Source organism: Pogona vitticeps, chromosome 1, assembly GCF_051106095.1.
Source record: "Pogona vitticeps strain Pit_001003342236 chromosome 1, PviZW2.1, whole genome shotgun sequence".
Taxonomy (NCBI): Eukaryota; Metazoa; Chordata; class Lepidosauria; order Squamata; family Agamidae; genus Pogona; species Pogona vitticeps.
Genome location: NC_135783.1, coordinates 330580567 through 330598270, shown reverse-complemented (window position 1 = coordinate 330598270; position 17704 = coordinate 330580567). Strand labels below are relative to the sequence as shown.

The window sequence follows — 17704 nt, the reverse complement described above, 5'->3', positions numbered from 1 at the left end:
CTACATCTCATCCAAACACAGAACAATTGACATAGCTATTTTTTCAACAATTTTTTAGATATTTATTGCTTGGGGCAGAAAATGGTCTGAATGCCTAAAAGAAATGCTGTGCTGACATATGGATATCCAAGCGATTGTCAGATGCTGGGTGATCAAACCTCTGCTTGTAATCACTAAATCAGTGGCTGAGTCACCCAGGTTATCTATCATGGATCAATAATAAACTGGCCTTTTCAGGTTTGTTCCCTTGGTTGGTGTCTGTTTGTGATGTCTGCCAGTATACTTGGAAGGAAGCCTGACCAAGTTCAATGACACTCCCATGGTAAGGTAGCAATCCTAATAAATCCTCTTGTTCTGAAGTAAGCCCCATTTATTTCAAAGAGATTTACTACTGAATTCGGAAGTGCACAACTGCAAGCCAGATTATTTTGGGGGAATATCCCTATTCAGCTGCATAGGGCCTACTTTAATGTATTCGGATTCTGGCTTGCTCTGTCTAAATACCTGAGAAGGCAAGAATGAAATGAAGGCAGAGGAGTATATTCCAGAGTATTTTTCTCTGTTGTTGGTATCTCTCCCTCTCTCTCCTCTTCATCTGTGGCTACTCCTCTCTTCCCACTCCCCTTCTCCTGCTCTTTCCATAGCTCCTCACTCTTGTTGAGTATTCCTAGTTCTTCACTCCAGGTGGACTCTCCTCCTCTTTCTTCTCTCTTAATGGGTCTCCCCCACCCCACCCTGTGGCTTCTCTCCTTCCCTCCCCACTCTTACTCTCTATGGTCTCTCTCACTTCCTATGGCTTCTGTTTCTCCGTCATTCCATTTCTCCCCTCTTTTTCTGTTTAACTCACCCACTCAACCCGTGGCTTGTCTCTTTGTGTCCATTTGTTCAAAGACATTCCTGTGGTAAGGCTGAAAATCATCTTGCTCAGAAGTAAGCCCCATTAATTTCAATGAGATTGATTTGTTTCCTTAAGTGTTGGCAAGAGTTTTGTTTAGCTGCTACAGAATTCTTCAATAAACATATGCAGGTACAGTTTATGAAATGTTTCATATGTAAAACAAGCATTTTTAAGGTCCTTTTTGAGAGGATGTCACTTGGTACTGATGATCTAAATGCAAGGCGCTGTTAGTTGGCTTTTATATTATTCTCTCCCCCGCCCCTCTTGACTGATGCCTGTAAGTGAATTGACTTTTGTTCTTTCTCTTCATTTTTCAGAATGAGAGAGCTTATTCCTTCTGTGGAACTATAGAATATATGGCTCCAGATATTGTCAAAGGAGGGGAGGCAGGACATGATAAAGTATGTTTTGTCTTCAATTTTGCTTTTACTTAACTGATAGATTTATCATGGAAATGAACTCAGCTCTGAAGTATGCAGAATGATTAGAAGTTTCCAAAATTAAAGTTAAATTTAAAGGAAGATAATATAGGTTTATTTACAAATTAAAAGAAATTTTGAAATCTTACAGACCGTGTTTTTTTAATGCCCAATCTTTTAATTAACTTAGCCTGCAATAACACAATTAGTGACTTGTTATGTTGTAATTGGTGCATGCTGGCGCTGTCCCTTATAGTCCTCATGTACTATGGGATCCAGTAATATCATTTTAGGATCCTTTACCAGCCTTCCAAATCCTTGTCAAGACAGCAGCCATCATTTAACACTGTGATGCCGTGCAGTGAGTAGATGGAAATTGCCATAGGCTGTCATAGCAGCTCAACAGGCATATGTCATAGCAGCCTAACAACAAGGTTGGGATTGGAAGGTGTTGTTGGATTTATTGTATTTAATTGAATCAGGCCACCCATGAGCATGGTATGGAGCTGGTTTGTTTCAAGTAATAGGTAAGGTTAACTATCATTAAATGAATTTAGCACCATGTTTGTTTTGAAATTGTAAGTAAATACTTCTAATCTCCTCATGCATGTACTGATGGAAGAGCTTGGAGAATCTGAACTTAAAGCTGGTCCAGAGTCATTCTTGTCATGGCAGACTACAGTGGTGCCCCACTTAGACGCTTACCTGCACGACAACGAAATCGCTTGATGATGACTTTTTTGCAATCACTATAGCGATTGCAAAATGATGTTTCCTATGGGGGATTTTTGTTTAACGACGATTAGGTCCGTGCTTCATGAACTGATTGTTCGCAAAACGATTTAAAACAGCTGATCGGCAGTTCGCAAAATGGCTCCATGCTGTTTTCCGGAACGATTTTCACAAGACAGCGATCGCAAAATGGCCGCCTTATGCAGGATCTTCGCAGGACGATCTGGTATTTCCCCCATTGGAACGCATTTACAGGTTTTCAGTGCATTCCAATGGATTTTTTTCCGCATGACGACAATTTTGCTGTACAGCGATTTTAACAGAACGGATTATCATCATCATGCGGGGCACTACTGTATTGTTATAAGAAAATGCAGGCAATTTCAGTCTCACAACTGTTTTAAACATTGAAATGTAGGCTAGGCCACAATCTAACATTAAACTTGCATCTAATTACAATTTATGTCTGTTTTTAAAATTAATCTGTTGTTGTTTACACTTCTTCAAACAGCTGCTTGATTTACTACTTTTTAAGTTTCCCATACGTGTATCAGTTGCAAGTCGTTTTCTAATCTTGTTCATGTTTGGTTATTATTTAATAGGCTGTTGATTGGTGGAGTCTAGGTGTTCTCATGTATGAATTATTAACTGGAGCATCACCTTTTACAGTTGATGGGGAGAGAAATTCACAAGCTGAAATATCTAAGTAAGTTATAGAGTCTCTTCAGACTGACTGATACCCTTTAATAAAACTTCACTGTACTTTTCTTGAAAATGTTATTTGGTATTATTCACATTTTCTTGTAGCAAAGTACATTCTTCCATATATAGATGGATATAGATATATAGATTTTTTCCTACATTTTAAATTTTACTTTAAGCAAGTTGTGCAGTACATTTATCTGACAATGTTATCTTTTGCTCTTTTTATCACTGAGGGAGATAATTTATTTAATTTTATTCCCCAATCCCACCCCAAGTAATCAAGCTTCAGAGTGATGCCAGTTAGATTTTATGTACTGTTATCACATATTTGCATTTTTTTTTCTTCTGGTCTGGCAGTTTGTGGTTTGACTTTGTTCTTACCATTTTATGGTCATATTTCTATATACAGTCACACTATTTGCTGCTTATTTCACTAGATTGTGTTAAAGCAAATATTACTATTTCCTCTTTTCTTCAGGAGAATATTAAAAAGTGAACCTCCTTATCCCCAGGAAATGTCTACTTTAGCAAAAAATATAATTCAGTGTCTTCTAAAGAAAGATCCAAAGAAAAGACTGGGTTGTGGCCCAGGTGGTGCTGATGAAATCAAGCAACATCCTTTCTTCCAGGTGAAAGAAAACATGAATTCTGTTCCTATTGCTTTTGGTCACTTATACATTTCTGTTTATAAATACATCTGATAAATGTTAAAGGTAGAGCTTTTTATGTGGTGGTATTCAAAGGACAGGATGCTGCCTTGGGGGAAAGATGTGAAAGGCATTCTTTTCCTATATTTATACAGACTCTGATTACTCTTAAATGCTGTGATTGGAATTTAATTAATTGGTCTTATATGACACTGCTTCGCCTATAAAAATATTTTATGGCTGCCAGAATTATGATGTATTGAACAGTGTAACTTTTGGAGTATATAAGTGTACTAAAACTTGTGCTGTTTTGCATTACCCCAGCATAACCATACAAGAGGATTTTGGTAATAGTTTTTTTTTCTTAATACCTTGGCCAAAATCCTGTTATGCAACTTGAGGTTGCATTCCTGGTACAGTGGACCCTCTACTTACGGAATTAATCCGTATTGGAACAGTGGGTGCAAGCTGAAAAGTCTGTAAGTCGAATCTCCATTGACTTGCAATGCATTGAAAACCGATTAATCCCATAACCGGCCGTTTTTGTTCTATTTTTGTTCCATTTTGGTTTTTTTCTGGTCTGTAGGTCGATTCTCCGGCTGCAAGTCGAATCTAAATTTTGCGGCCAGAGAAGTCTGTAACTCGAAAAGTCTGTAAGTCGAGCCATCTGTAAGTCGAGGGTCCACTGTAGTTGCACTAGCGCTAAGGTGGAAGTGCAATGTGTAAAGCAGTTCTGCCAGTACATTGTGCAATCAGCCATGCCAGGGACCCGTGGCTGATTACACAATTGCATAGTGCAGTAGCTTGTTGCTGGACTTGTTGCCCAGCACATTTACACTGGTATAACTTCATGAGATTATAGTATTTCCTTAATGTATGAGAAAGCCAGTTCACATCCACAAATATACACACAGAAATACATATTAGTTTTAAATGTGCCACAGAACTTTTTTTTTCATATATGCTAAAACAGATTAACATTGCTAACTCTTAGAAAAATCATTTGGTTGGAAAACTTTATCTCCAGTATGTGGTCAATAAAATAATGTATTCTTGAAGGCTTTCAGAGCACAGACAGAGTTCTGACTCCTGTCCTCTGAAGATGACAGCCACAGAGACTGGAAAAATGTTAGGAAGAACAACCTTCAGAACACGGCCAAAGAGCCTGAAAAACCCACAACAATAAAGTAATTTGAAGTGTGCATGAGTAATACTAATCAGTAAGGTTGTTCCTGTTCTTGACATATGTTAAGCATTTTTTTGAATGATAATTCATAACGAATTTAAAAAGTGATACTTTAAAAAGGAACATGTTTATATGTGGATATGTGGATGTACTCACAAATATACTGTATAATTTAGAAAGCAGAGATATACAGTAATTTAAAAATTGACATTGTTTAAAATTTAAAGAACAGATAGTAATAGTTTCTGCAGTGCAGACATAAAATCTTGTTTGCTTTCTCTCCATTTAATACTTGATTGAGAATAAGACCCATTAGATTTAATGGAAATTATTTCTAAGTAAAATTGCACTATGAGTAATTTTCAAGCTTTCTTGAACAATTCACATTGGCAGTTGAAACATGTACCCTCAAGTTCTTATTTCACTATGTCTTTAACATAATTTAATGTGTTGGTTTAGAATATAATTTGGAATGACTTGGCTGCCAAAAAAGTGCCAGCTCCATTTAAACCAGTAATCCGTGATGAATTGGATGTTAGCAACTTTGCGGAGGAGTTTACAGAGATGGACCCAACATATTCTCCTGCAACTACTCCACAGGCTGCAGACAAGCTTTTCCAGGTAATTGCCATATTATATGAATAAAGTGTGGGGAGATTATTTAAAAATTAAGTAAATTGTTGTGATATTTCACAAGTAGATTATAGTGATATAAGAGTTTGCAGATATTTAAACAGAAAATTCTAAGAGCCCGAAAAACCCAGAACAACCAGAAAATTTTAATATGGGTTGAATATTCTTCAAAATATTTTCCTCTGTGGTATCAGTGGAGAGTAATACATGTTTGGGGGACATACTCTGTTTAGTTGATGATGCTTAGTCTGCATCATCAGACGCTGATGTTAGGAAAGTGTGAAGGTAGGAGGAGAAGGGGACGACAGAGGATGAGATGGTTGGACAGTGTCATCGGAACGACCAACATGAATTTGGCCCAACTCCGGGAGGCAGTGGAGGATAGGAGGGCCTGGCGTGCTCTGGTCCATGGGGTCATGAAGAGTCAGACACGACTGAATGACTAAACAACAACAACAAATCTGCAAAATAATGTCAAAAAGGCAAGTGGTGATACCAGGTTGGTCAAAAGATTACGCAAGCATGATCTGTGAACTAATTGTGGTAAATGATACTGATTTCAAAGTATTTAAGGACAAAGGTGAGTAAAGATTAGGTACTTGAACACAGTGATTAAGGCCATATTCCATCTTCTTCCACCCCTGTTTTCCTAGGAAATTATGTTTTATAGCTGTATTGAATAAAAAGTCTACATATTGTAATGAGTACCTTTCAAAAGAAATTGACAAAAAAGAATGTTTTATTTCTTCTGCCCCTTCTTCCAAATTTACAAGTTGAAAAAATAGAAAACAGGAAATATTTTGATGTTAAACCAAGTACTCAAAAATCCAGTCTCCCAGGCAGAGCCTCTTGGGGTAGGGGAAATAATATTGGCTTCTTCAGTGTTGGTGCTTTTATGAGAAGAGTAGACTGAAATATCTCAGCAAGAGGTGGAAGTCAGAGGTAGTCTTGACAGATAAGGCATACAGGTATATGAAAAGAAGAACATGGTGCTACTTCAGAGAGGTTTACAGGATCTGGGGAAAAATTGGAACAGCCTGGTTCAGTTAAAAAAGAATCTGTGAACTGCATTTGGTAGGGACTTTACCACAGACAAGAGCTTTTGCTACTTTCCCTGTATTTTTAGACGGAGGAGGGCTAACAGGTGAGGGAAAAGAAAATGTTGCTAAAGCTAGTTGGATACTGTTCTAAAGTGGTATAGAGGTTCAAGACATAGCTTTAGTTCTTCTTTAAAAGTCTATGGTTTAAGTATTGACAGGGGTACAATAAAGGCTTTGGCCTATTTGAAAATTCATCATGCAAAGTGGCCCTATTATCAAATCACATGGAAGATTTAATTCATGTCAATGTGTGATTCAAAGAGGGTTCCACTCCTTAATGCAGTTCCCCCCAACTATTTTTAGTATGTTGAAAAAGTATAAATATAAGGTATAGTGGGGAAAAACAGAAATTAAATCCTTTGGTTGTCTGATTGAAGGCATAAGTGGAAAGGCAAGTAGGTGAACATACAATATGATAAACATAGCATTCAGAAGTCTTTTGCCACTGAATACTTTCCTAGATATAATTATCTGAACTTATGCATACCAGTCCTATGCATGTTTACTCAGGGGTATATTCTGACTTTAGCAGGATTTTCTTCTCAACTATTAGGCTGTTTTGCTGCCCAAATTGCAGCCCTAAATTTGCTCTTTTGGGATTAAGACATCCAGATGTAAGAGTAGCCATGCTGCTTGAGACAGGAAGTTTGCCCGGCCCAGCATTCTGTGCCTTAAGGTTGCACATTAGAATAATCTATCATAGCTTTAATGTTTTACAATATTGTTTTGGATCAAACAAGTTATAAATTGTAACTTAATTTAGAGACAGAATTTAATGGCTGTATTCAAATATTACAATAAACGATGGTATATTAGGATGCGAACAAGCCTTGCCCATCTCCTACGCCAGTGATGGCGAACCTATGGCACACTTGCCCATCGATCTCCTAGGCCAGTGATGGCGAACCTATGGCACACACTCTTTCTTCTGGCACACGAGCCATAGGTCGCTACTCCCCCACCCCCGTGCGCAGCCAAACCTCATGAGGCAGCTGCAGCCAGGATTCCCCCTTCCGTCACCACTTTCTGGGTCCCCTGGGTCCATCGGCATGATTCACTCTTAAACTGTCACTTCCGGTTGTGGGTCCTCTGGGTCCATTGCCATGATTCCCCCTTAAACTGCCACTTCCGGTTCTGGTCTTCCGTGTCCGTTGCCGCCGCTATTGCACGCAAGCCCAAAAAGGTTCCCACCACTGTCCTAGGCTTATGTACTCCACCATTGTCCTGCAGAACGGATTTCCTTTACATCTTGATTAGCCAAATTATATTGTGTTATCTGAACATGACGAATAATAATAATTGTAACTATGGTTTGTTTAGCTGGCTAGATAAACATCTGGCTGTGGAGCCAGAGGTTGGGAGTTCAATTCCTCATTGTGTCTCATGGGCAAGCTGCACAGTCCCAGGGCACCCTTCAGAAGAAGGGAATGGTAAACCACTTCTAAGTATGCTGCCATACCTAGAAAACCCTTGGAGAGGGTCACCATAAGTCATAATTGACTTCAGAGCAGTTATTATTATTTATGTTTTGTTTAAAGTGCCAACTTGAGTGTTGATGCTGTCTTATTTCAGAAAACACCAGTTGAGCTTAAACAAAATGAAGTGTTCAAACAACATGTTAATCTGTGATTAATCTAAAACATAAACACTATCTTCCAGTTTCTTCACAACCACAGTTTAGAGTAGAGGTGAAGACAGGAGACAGTGAGATTTGTCCCCATCAGGATAAAACCATAGTCAAAATCCTGTTGGTTAGTTATGATGGCATAAATTACAGTGGCATATTGCCATTAGTTAAAGAATTGCTGCTTATATCTTTTGTCATGTACCAACTCATGTGAATGGCATTCCATTAGGATACAAGCAGTTATTTGTTAAGTAGTGTCAATTTACTGCTGCAGTTGTTGTGGTTTCACTTAATACTGGTTTAACAAACTGCTGGATTATAGGCCAGCAGGAAAAGCTTCAGCCACATCTATTTAATAATTTAGATAATGCTCAACTGGTTCAGTTCAGCGTTCAGCCTGGAGGCAGGCGGTGCATCATGGCCTCTCCCAATTAGAAGAGACACTTGTCCAGCAGGCTGAAGCAAAGAGGCAGTCCCGAAACCAGCAAAACCAGGGAGCTGGACAGGGAACAGATTGTATTTGTCTTCAATGTGGAAGGGATTGTCGCTCTCGAATTGGCCTTCTCAGCCACACTAGACACTGTTCCAAGACCTCCATACAGAGCACGTTACCGTAGTCTGGAGACTGAAGGATGCCTACTAAAAATTTAGATAATCATTTGATTGTAATTTTGTAAAAGATTGATATTCATAGTACAAAATCCTCTTGCTTAGCATAGAAAATTGCACAAGACTAGGCCCACTACTAAAATAAGTCATAGTTAGAATGGGCACATTCGAAAAAAATGGTCTTTACAATGTAGTTGAGTCACTAAATCCCAATTGATTGAATATATCTATTCTATTGCAGTTTATGAATATATCTATTCTATTGCAGTTTACTACTAAACAACAGGATATTGACCATGTAGGACAGAAAATCTCTGAAGTAAAAATGCAGTTCTCTTAATATATTTCAAAGTACTTATATTAAGTAGTTAAAATTTAGGTGGGTTTGATTTTTGCTTTTTAAAATATGGCAGAGAATAGATTTTCCTTATTTATAAAACATCTGTGTGCTATTCTGTTTTGAATCTCCTTTGCTGGTTTTTGAGAGAGAGATTTTATCTTGCAGTGATGTCTTCGATGTGTGAGCATTAAACAGAATAATATAGTAATCAGAAGAGCCTATGCGAATAGAAGGGCACCTGCTCATCCTGGGTATCTCTGTCACTATTCTCTCGCCTTGCTTGCAGCTCCTGTGTACATGATGTTATATTTCATATTCTCCTCAGTTGGGGATGTCTGAAGAATTTTTCTTTCACAGTAACTGCACAAACTGACTTGATTCATATCTCCTAGTCTAATACTTACTTTAGAAATCAGTATCTTTATGATTCCACAGTGCTCTGACTTTAGCACTGCAGTTCTTTAGTCAAAAATGTATAAAATGCATATTTGGATAAAATACTTTTATCAGGCACACATTGATGTTTAAAGAAAATACATCAATGTATGCCTGACAATATATGTCCTTTTATAATACATGAATATGAACATTATGCATGGGATCTGTCCACTACTGTACAAGGAGATATCTTCCTTCCACAAGGACCTGGTTTGAGAGCTGTCATCACTTGACTGCATTCCCTGGTTCCAGTACCTTTAAAAATAACTAGTTGCTGATCTTTAACATGCTATTTCAGGCCCAACCCCACATAATATATATTTATAGGTAGGTGTTCCTATGCACAAACTAGTTTTGTTGAATTGAGTGTGTGTGTATATTTTCATGTGCTAGCAAAATGTTTATATCAATGTTTCCTCCAAAACAGGAAAATCTGTTATCCGACTACCTTGACTCTGATAATTCAGGGTAATTCCATTGACACTTCAGATTATGAAGCATTTTTAACCAGGTGAAAAATATTTGACATTTGCCCAATCATAATATAAACTTGTTTGATACCTTAACTGTAGGTGTCTTGAGAAGCTAGCCAGTTTGACGTATGAACCTTTGTCACCAGTGAAAAAGCTGTGAGTCAGTTTTTTAAAGCCTTTCTCTACAATCTAATTTTTATTGATTTTTAATAATTTTTGGACCAGATCATTCTTTCAGGTAGGCTGATTCTTTTGAAATAATTTGGAGTCCCATCATTTCCTTGAATGGAATGGTTCTTGTTTACCTTATGTATTGATTTTTTTTCTGTCTGAATTTTAAGTACCTTAATCAATGAAATTCTGACAAAATTTGAAAACTGTCAACTCTTTACATGATGGATGTTGTTCTTTTTTAGGGATATTCTTTTGTTGCTCCTTCTATCTTATTCAAACGCAACGCAGCCACTGTGGATCCTGTTCAGCTTTTGACAGATGTTGACCGACCTGGTGTTACAAGTATTGCTAGAAGTGCTATGATGAAGGTAGTATTAAGACCTTATCTGGCTATCAAAAGTTCTAATGAATACAGTGTTCCCTGTTTTAGAGTGCAATCTGAGAACATGAGTTTGTGAGGGAGACTTGGAAGAATTTCTGACATGCATGCAAGGACTGTATTTTTAACTGCTCACCTTATAGTGAAATTATGTACAAATTATGTAGACGGCATACTGTATCAGTCATTCAGAAATTTCCTGCTCATGGTTACTCTACTGTCTACATGTGATCAGAGGTTCTTCTTCGTGGTCTCTGTGAGACACCTATGTGGGTTCTTTCTGTGCCTGCACAAAGCTCTCTCGGAACTTTTCAGAGCCTAAAAATCCTTTGGTTTTACTCTCTGAACTGTCAGTGCACCTCCTAGCCTGTAGGGAATCTCCAGACCCCTTTTAGCTGCCACTGAGAAAACATATCTTGGAATGTCTTAGAGCTTTTTATCAAAACAAAAATAAACAACAAACAGACAAAACCTTTATAATTTATCTTCTCATCATTGGTCTTCTTCCTGCCCTTCATTTTCTTAAAAATGTGTAGCCTTTAAACTTTTCATATGCATCATAACCAACACTGTTAAACTGATGGTATAGGTTTCAATTTACATTCAAGATACTCTAAAATAAATTATGTAAATGAAAGAACACTAGGCTGTAATGCAACACGCTTAACAAGGACTGAACCCCATTAAGCTAAAACCGTTACTTCAGATAAACTTTAAAAGGTTTGTGTACTTTGTGAATCAAATTTGTGTTCATTTCTTTCAGGCAAAAAAGTGCACCAGAAAATATCACGCAATTACAGTAGGACCACAGTATCCACAGGGGCTTAGTTTCATGGATATAAAAAACTGCGGAAGTATCAATACATTGTACAAGTATCAAACACTCTAGCTCCCTCTAGTGGCCAGTTCTGGTAAATACATCCTGGAAATATGTATACATACATATTTCTGAGGGGTTTTTATTTAGTGTTTTCAGGCAGCGGATAAGTGAATCAGTAGATAGTCATGCCTTGGATAGGGAGGGCCCTACTGTATAGTATAAAGATTTAGGGCCAAAACATAACTTACAGGCAATTGTTATTTTTTTTCTGATTTAGTTCATAAACACTGCTAAATATGGCCATTTTTCCTCCACAGGATTCTGCATTTTATCTTCACTATGAGTTGGATCTGAAGGAGAAACCACTGGGAGAAGGAAGTTTTTCCATCTGTCGAAAATGCACACATAAAAAAAGTAGCCAAGAATATGCAGTAAAAATAATTAGTAAAAGGTATAAAGATAGATACCTAGTGTGATGTAGTGTAAAGGACTCAGGAGGCCTGGGTTTGAATTCCCACTCAGCCATGGAAACTCATTGGGGTATCAAATTGGTAAAACCACTCCTTAAATATCTCACGTACCTTGGAAACTCTGTTAAGGTCACTATAAGTCAGTTTCAGTTTGATGGCACATAACATAAGATAACATAACGTAACATAAAGACAGTAAATACATTCTTTTTTTATTGTAAAAATTGAATAATGAATATATAGTTTATTAATTTAAAATTCTTACTAGAAATACTGCCAGGGTGGCTTATAGAAATAAAAGAACAATAACAAATACAATATAGTTATAAAATCTTAAAGATTAAACAGTGGATAGAAATTGGAAGCAATAAAATCATCAGAATTTAACCATAAAAACATGAGAGTGTATAGGTGTACCAAAAGTTACTGGTGCTAAAAATATAGCAAAAGAGGATCTCCATAAGTGGATAACCACAATTCAGAAGGCCCCTTTCTTGTCTTCACCTACAGTTAGGTCCGGAAATAATTGGACACTGACACAAGTTTTGTTATTTCAGCTGTTTACCAAAATATAAGTTACTTTGTGGGTATTCACATCCAAATTGAAGGAAAGGTTTAGGCATTACAACTCTTACATGTAGCTCCCACTTTTTCAAAGGACAGAAAGTAATTAGACAGTTGACTCAAAAGCTGTTTCATGGACAGATATGGGCTATTCCTTCATTATTTTAATCATCAGTTAAGCAGGTAAAAGGTCTGGAGTTGATTCTAGGTATGACATTCACATTTGGAAGCTATTGTTGTGATCACATAACATGCATTCAAAGGGAGCTCTCAAAGCAAGTGAAACAGGCCATCCTTAGGCTACAAATAAAAGAGAAACCCATCAGAGAGATACTGTAGTGGGAAATCAACAGTTTGGTACATTCTGAGAAAAAAAAATGCACGGTTTAGCTCTGCAACACAAAAAGGCCTGTATGTCTGTGAAAGACGATAGTGGTGGATGATCATAGGATCCTATCCATAGTAAAGAAAAAACCCTTCACAACACCCAGCCTAGTGAAGAACACTCTCTAGAAGGTATATCATTATCATAAATCTACCATAAAGAAAATATTTCATGAGAGCAAATACAGAACGTTCACCACAAGATCCAAACCGTTCATAAGCCTCAAGAATAGAAAGGCCAGATTAGATTTCCCAAAAAATGTCTTAAAAAGCCAGCCCAGTTTTGGAACAGCATTCCTTGGACAGATGAACCCAAGATCAACCTGTACCAGAATAATGGGAAGAAAAAAGGATGGAGAAGGCTTGAAACAATTCATGGTCCGAAGCATACTTAAAAGCATACATACATCATATGTAAAGCACATTGGAGGTAGTGTGATGGTATGGGCATGCATGGCTTCCAGTGACACTGGGTTGCTAGTGTTAATTGATGATGTGACAAGACAAAAGCAGCCGGATTAATTGTGAAGTGTATAGGGATATACTGTCTGCTCAGATTCAGCCAAATTCAGCAAAGCTGATTGGACGGCACTTTACAGATGGACAGTGACCCAAAACATACTGCGAAAGCAACCCAGGAGTTTGTAAGGCAAAGAATTGGAATGTTTTGCAATGGCCAAGTCAGTCACCTCATCTCAACCTGATCAAGCATGCATTTCACTTGCTATAGACAAAACTTAAGGCAGAAAGACTCATGAACAAACAACAAAAGATAGCTGCAGTAAAGGCCTGGCAAAGCATCACAAAGGACAAAATCCAGCTTTTAGTGATGTCCATGATTTCCAGACTTCAAGCAGTCATTGCCTGGAAAGGATTCTTGACAAACTATAAGAAAATGAATATTTTATTTATGATTGTGTTAATTTATCCAGTTATATTTGGTACCTTGAAATAAGGGGACTATAGAAATGTTTGTGATTCCTAAATATTTTATATTTAATAATTATTTTAACACAGAAGTGTTTGTCTTAAAAGAAGCATAGCAATGTATTGTAGCATTTATCCTGAAAAATATATATTATAATTATTATTATAAATATGGTAGAATTGTATATTACATTACATTACATTATATTATATTATATTTTTTAAAAGATGCTGCTTGGTTGAATGAAATTCTCACCTTGTTCAGAATATTCCATATATTGGTCTGCAGTTGACCATCTGTGTACATGAACAGTACAGAGTTAGAATTGTTTATATCCATTGGTGTACTTAAATGGTACAGATATAGAGTTGTTTATACTGTATCCAAGGAAGCTGGTTAGTAATATTTCAAAACTCAAATAAAACAGTAAGAATGAATTACAACACTTACAGTTCAGCAAATCTCTGTTAAATTATTAAGCACTGTCTTTTTAATTTTTAGGCTGGAAGCCAATACTCAGAGGGAAATAACAGCTTTAAAACTCTGTGAAGGACATCCCAATGTTGTGAAGCTGCATGAAGTTCATCATGATCAGGTATAACACACACTATATATTATAAAACAGCTTTTCATATGGAAGGACTAAACATATCCTACATATTAAGTGTATTTTAGATATGTTGGCCAAAATCCTCTTACTTAGCATAGTAAGTTGCACTTAAGAGTAGGTCCATTTGGATCTTTTGGAGGAGTTGATTTTAAATCATTATTTATTTAATTGACCTGTTTTAATGCACTCTACTACACAAAGCAACAGGATTTGGGGCATTGTGAAATAATTTTAATTTGAAGAGTTAGACAAACTAATTCCTAATGTGTAATGCTATTGAATATACTTGAAACATAGAAATACTTTCTACTGGCACTACTTTTAATGTTTGTCAAATACCACAAGTGTAAAAAAAAACACAGCAACCCCCCCCCCACACACACACAAATATGGCAGGATGTCTAAATTCCATTAGTAATTCACAACTAGAATGCGGCAATTGAATCATAGGTGTTGACTCAACAAATTCCCACTGATTCATTGGACCTTCTCTAGTTGCAACTTACTGCTAGATTTTAGCCTTTCTATTAAGCAACTGTAATAGATTTCTTAAAATAATAATTTAGTAATTTATTGAAAGAGTTGTGCCAACAGATTGGATAACTGAGGATAAGATGATTCTAATCTTACTAAAATTTTGGACTATGAGAGCTTATGTTCATTTTCTCCATCATACTGGCCAGAATCAGACCATCAACTATAGAAATACGAGTGTGGCCAGTGGGTGCATCTGAGCAACTTCAAGATTGCTTTAGGAGCACTGATTGGGCACTGTTTGAGGAGGACAATGTTGATACTTATGCCTCAACAGTACTGTTTTATATCAAAAGCTGCATCGATGTTGTTAATACCACCAGACAAGTACAAGTGTTTTCTAATAACAAGCCTTGGTTAAATAGAGAAGTGTGCCTTTTACTAAAAGCCAGAAATGGTGCTTTTCATTCTGGTGATGAACTACAGTATAGAGAGGCCAGAGATAAACTGAAAAGGGGCATTAGGGATGCCGAAGCTATGTACAGCCAGAGAATTGAGCAATATCTTGAGAGTTCTGACACTCGTCGGGTATGGCATGGCCTACAACAAATCATGGGGCAGAGTAACAAAAACTGTGTAGCAGCAGTGATTTTTTGGCTGAGCAGTTAAATCAATTTTTCAGCCGTTTTGAGGTGGAAACAGGAACAACCATTATTCCAGCACCTACTGTCTATAATACATCACTAGAATCTAACATCGACAGACAACCACTACTGCTGCAGATTTCAGATGTGAGACGCGCTTTTCAGAATATTAACGTTCGAAAGGCAGTTGGACCAGATGGAATCACGGGACGAGTTGTTAGGGGCTGTGCTGCAGAATTAGCTGGAGTTTTTACGGATATTTTCAATCTATCCTTGTTGCAGTGTTCTGTCCCCACTTGCCTGAAGACATCTATTACAGTGCCAGTCCCCAAGCAGTCAGCTGTGGTATCTCTCAATGACTATAGACCATTAGCTTTAACATCTGTTATTATAAAATGTTTTGAGAGATTGGTGCTGGATTACATTAAAGCTAGACTTCCACCTTCTTTGGACCCATGGCAATTTGCATACAGGAAAAATAGACCTACTGATGATGCTGTGTCCATTGTACTCCATACTGCATTGAGCGACTTAGAACATCAGGGAACTTATGCAAGGCTGTTGTTTGTGGATTATAGCTCTGCTTTTAATACCATTCTACCAAATAGGTTGTTTTAAAAAATGATCAACCTGGGATTACCTCAGAAGATCTGCGTGTGGATAACGGACTTTCTGACAGATAGGCCACAGTCAGTAAGGATGGGATCTCACCATTCCTCTACCCTGGTACTAAGTACAGGAGCTCCCCAGAGCTGTGTGCTAAGTCCCTTCCTCTATTCCCTGTACACACATGATTGCACCCCACTGTATAACACCAACACAATTATTAAATTTGCAGATGATACGACAGTGGTGGGGCTCATAAATAAGAACAATGAGTCTGCTTATAGAAAAGAAGTACAAGGGTTGATATTTTGGTGTAAAGAAAATCATCTCACACTTAACATCAAAAAAACTAAAGAACCTCCTAATTGATTTTAGGAGGAAGAGAAATGTACATTTACCACTGTACATAAATGTCGAGGAAGTTGATAGAGTTGGTAGTTTTAAATTTCTGGGCACTTACATCTCAGAGGACCTCTCATGGAATATAAATGGCAACATGCTAGTGAAGAAGGCACAGAAGAGGCTGTATTTCCTGAGAATGCTTGGCAAGTTAAATTTATCTCAGCATTTACTTCTGTCATACTATCGTAGCACCATTGAGAGTGTCCTAACCTATGGCATTCTGGCATGGTTTGGGAGTAGCTCTGTAGTGGACAAAAAAGCTCTACAGAGAACCATTAAAATTGCCCAGAATATCATCGGGCTCCATCTACCAACCCTGGATGACATCTTCACATCCCGCTGTCTGAGGAAGTTACACAGCATCCTGAGAGACTCTTCCCATCCTGCTTATAACTTTTTTGAACTGTTACCGTCTGGCAGAAGATATAGAACAATTAAGACTCGGACCACACGTTATCTGAATAGTTTTTATCCCAGATCTATAATAGCACTTAATAAAGAACTTAAAGACCACCAATAGTGAATAGTTAGTTGGACTGTGTTACTTGGCCTGCGGTGTAGATGTTTGTATTTTTAGTGGGGACTTTTAGTGGGTAGGGAGTGTTGGGGGATTTTTTAGTGGGTCGGGAGTGTTTGGGGAATTTTATGTGTGTGCATGTGTCTGGTCTCTGGGTGTCTGAATTTCATTGTATCGGTATACTGCGTGTATACTTACAATGACAATAAATAAATAAATAAATAAATAAATAAATAAATAAATAAATAAATAAATAAATAAATAAATTCTGTTGGTGATTTACACGTGCACAAGTTAAATTACATAATTGATTGGGGCAAACTGCTGCTAACGAGTGAGGAACAGGTTAGGTTACAAAGCATATCTCCCTTTGCACAACAAGGTGAATGCTAGTAATGCAACATGTGCAACCTCATTTTTAGTGGCAATTTGCTGTGGGTAGCTCACACAATTGCATGTTACACAAGTAAATCACCAGCAGGATTGTGGCCATTAACTAGTAAGTTCCTAAACTAGTAATTTCCAAAATGTGCATTGAATGGCATGAGTAGGATATGAGGGACAGTTAAAAGTACAGTACTGTGAAAAATTACTTAATTAAAATGTAAGGTTCCTAGGAATTTACTCACCCCATCTCTGACAATGCACATTTTAATTATTTCCTGCTCTGGTTTTGCCTGCCTCCAAGGTGCCTCTGCTGGGTATGGGTAATTTGGAGTGGCTTGGATAATAAGAGATAAAGCAGAACCTGCCCTGAAGAGAAGAGCACCTAGAAGACTGACTCTTGTTTTTAAAATAGGGAAAAAATGAGATTTTGAGGGCAAATAGTTTTTGCAATAAATATCTTGAGGTGTATAATTGAAGCATATTTAGAAGATACGCTGGTGTATTTGTCATGTGTTGTATTTTTTTCTGTTTCCCACTT

The 17704-nt window shown here is 37.4% G+C and overlaps 1 protein-coding gene across 4 annotated transcripts in view; it reads left to right on the top strand.

The window, feature by feature from the left end:
* RPS6KA5 (ribosomal protein S6 kinase A5) overlaps nt 1–17704 on the top strand; it is a 61536-nt gene that overhangs the window by 31535 nt on the left and 12297 nt on the right. For all 4 annotated transcript variants that reach the window (XM_072986558.2, XM_072986561.2, XM_072986559.2 and 1 more), the window contains 7 exons: nt 1216–1299; nt 2652–2755; nt 3233–3383; nt 5047–5208; nt 10224–10349; nt 11498–11631; nt 14028–14121. In XM_072986558.2, coding sequence (XP_072842659.2) covers nt 1216–1299; nt 2652–2755; nt 3233–3383; nt 5047–5208; nt 10224–10349; nt 11498–11631; nt 14028–14121 — 855 coding nt within the window. The remainder of the gene's footprint in view (nt 1–1215; nt 1300–2651; nt 2756–3232; nt 3384–5046; nt 5209–10223; nt 10350–11497; nt 11632–14027; nt 14122–17704) is intronic.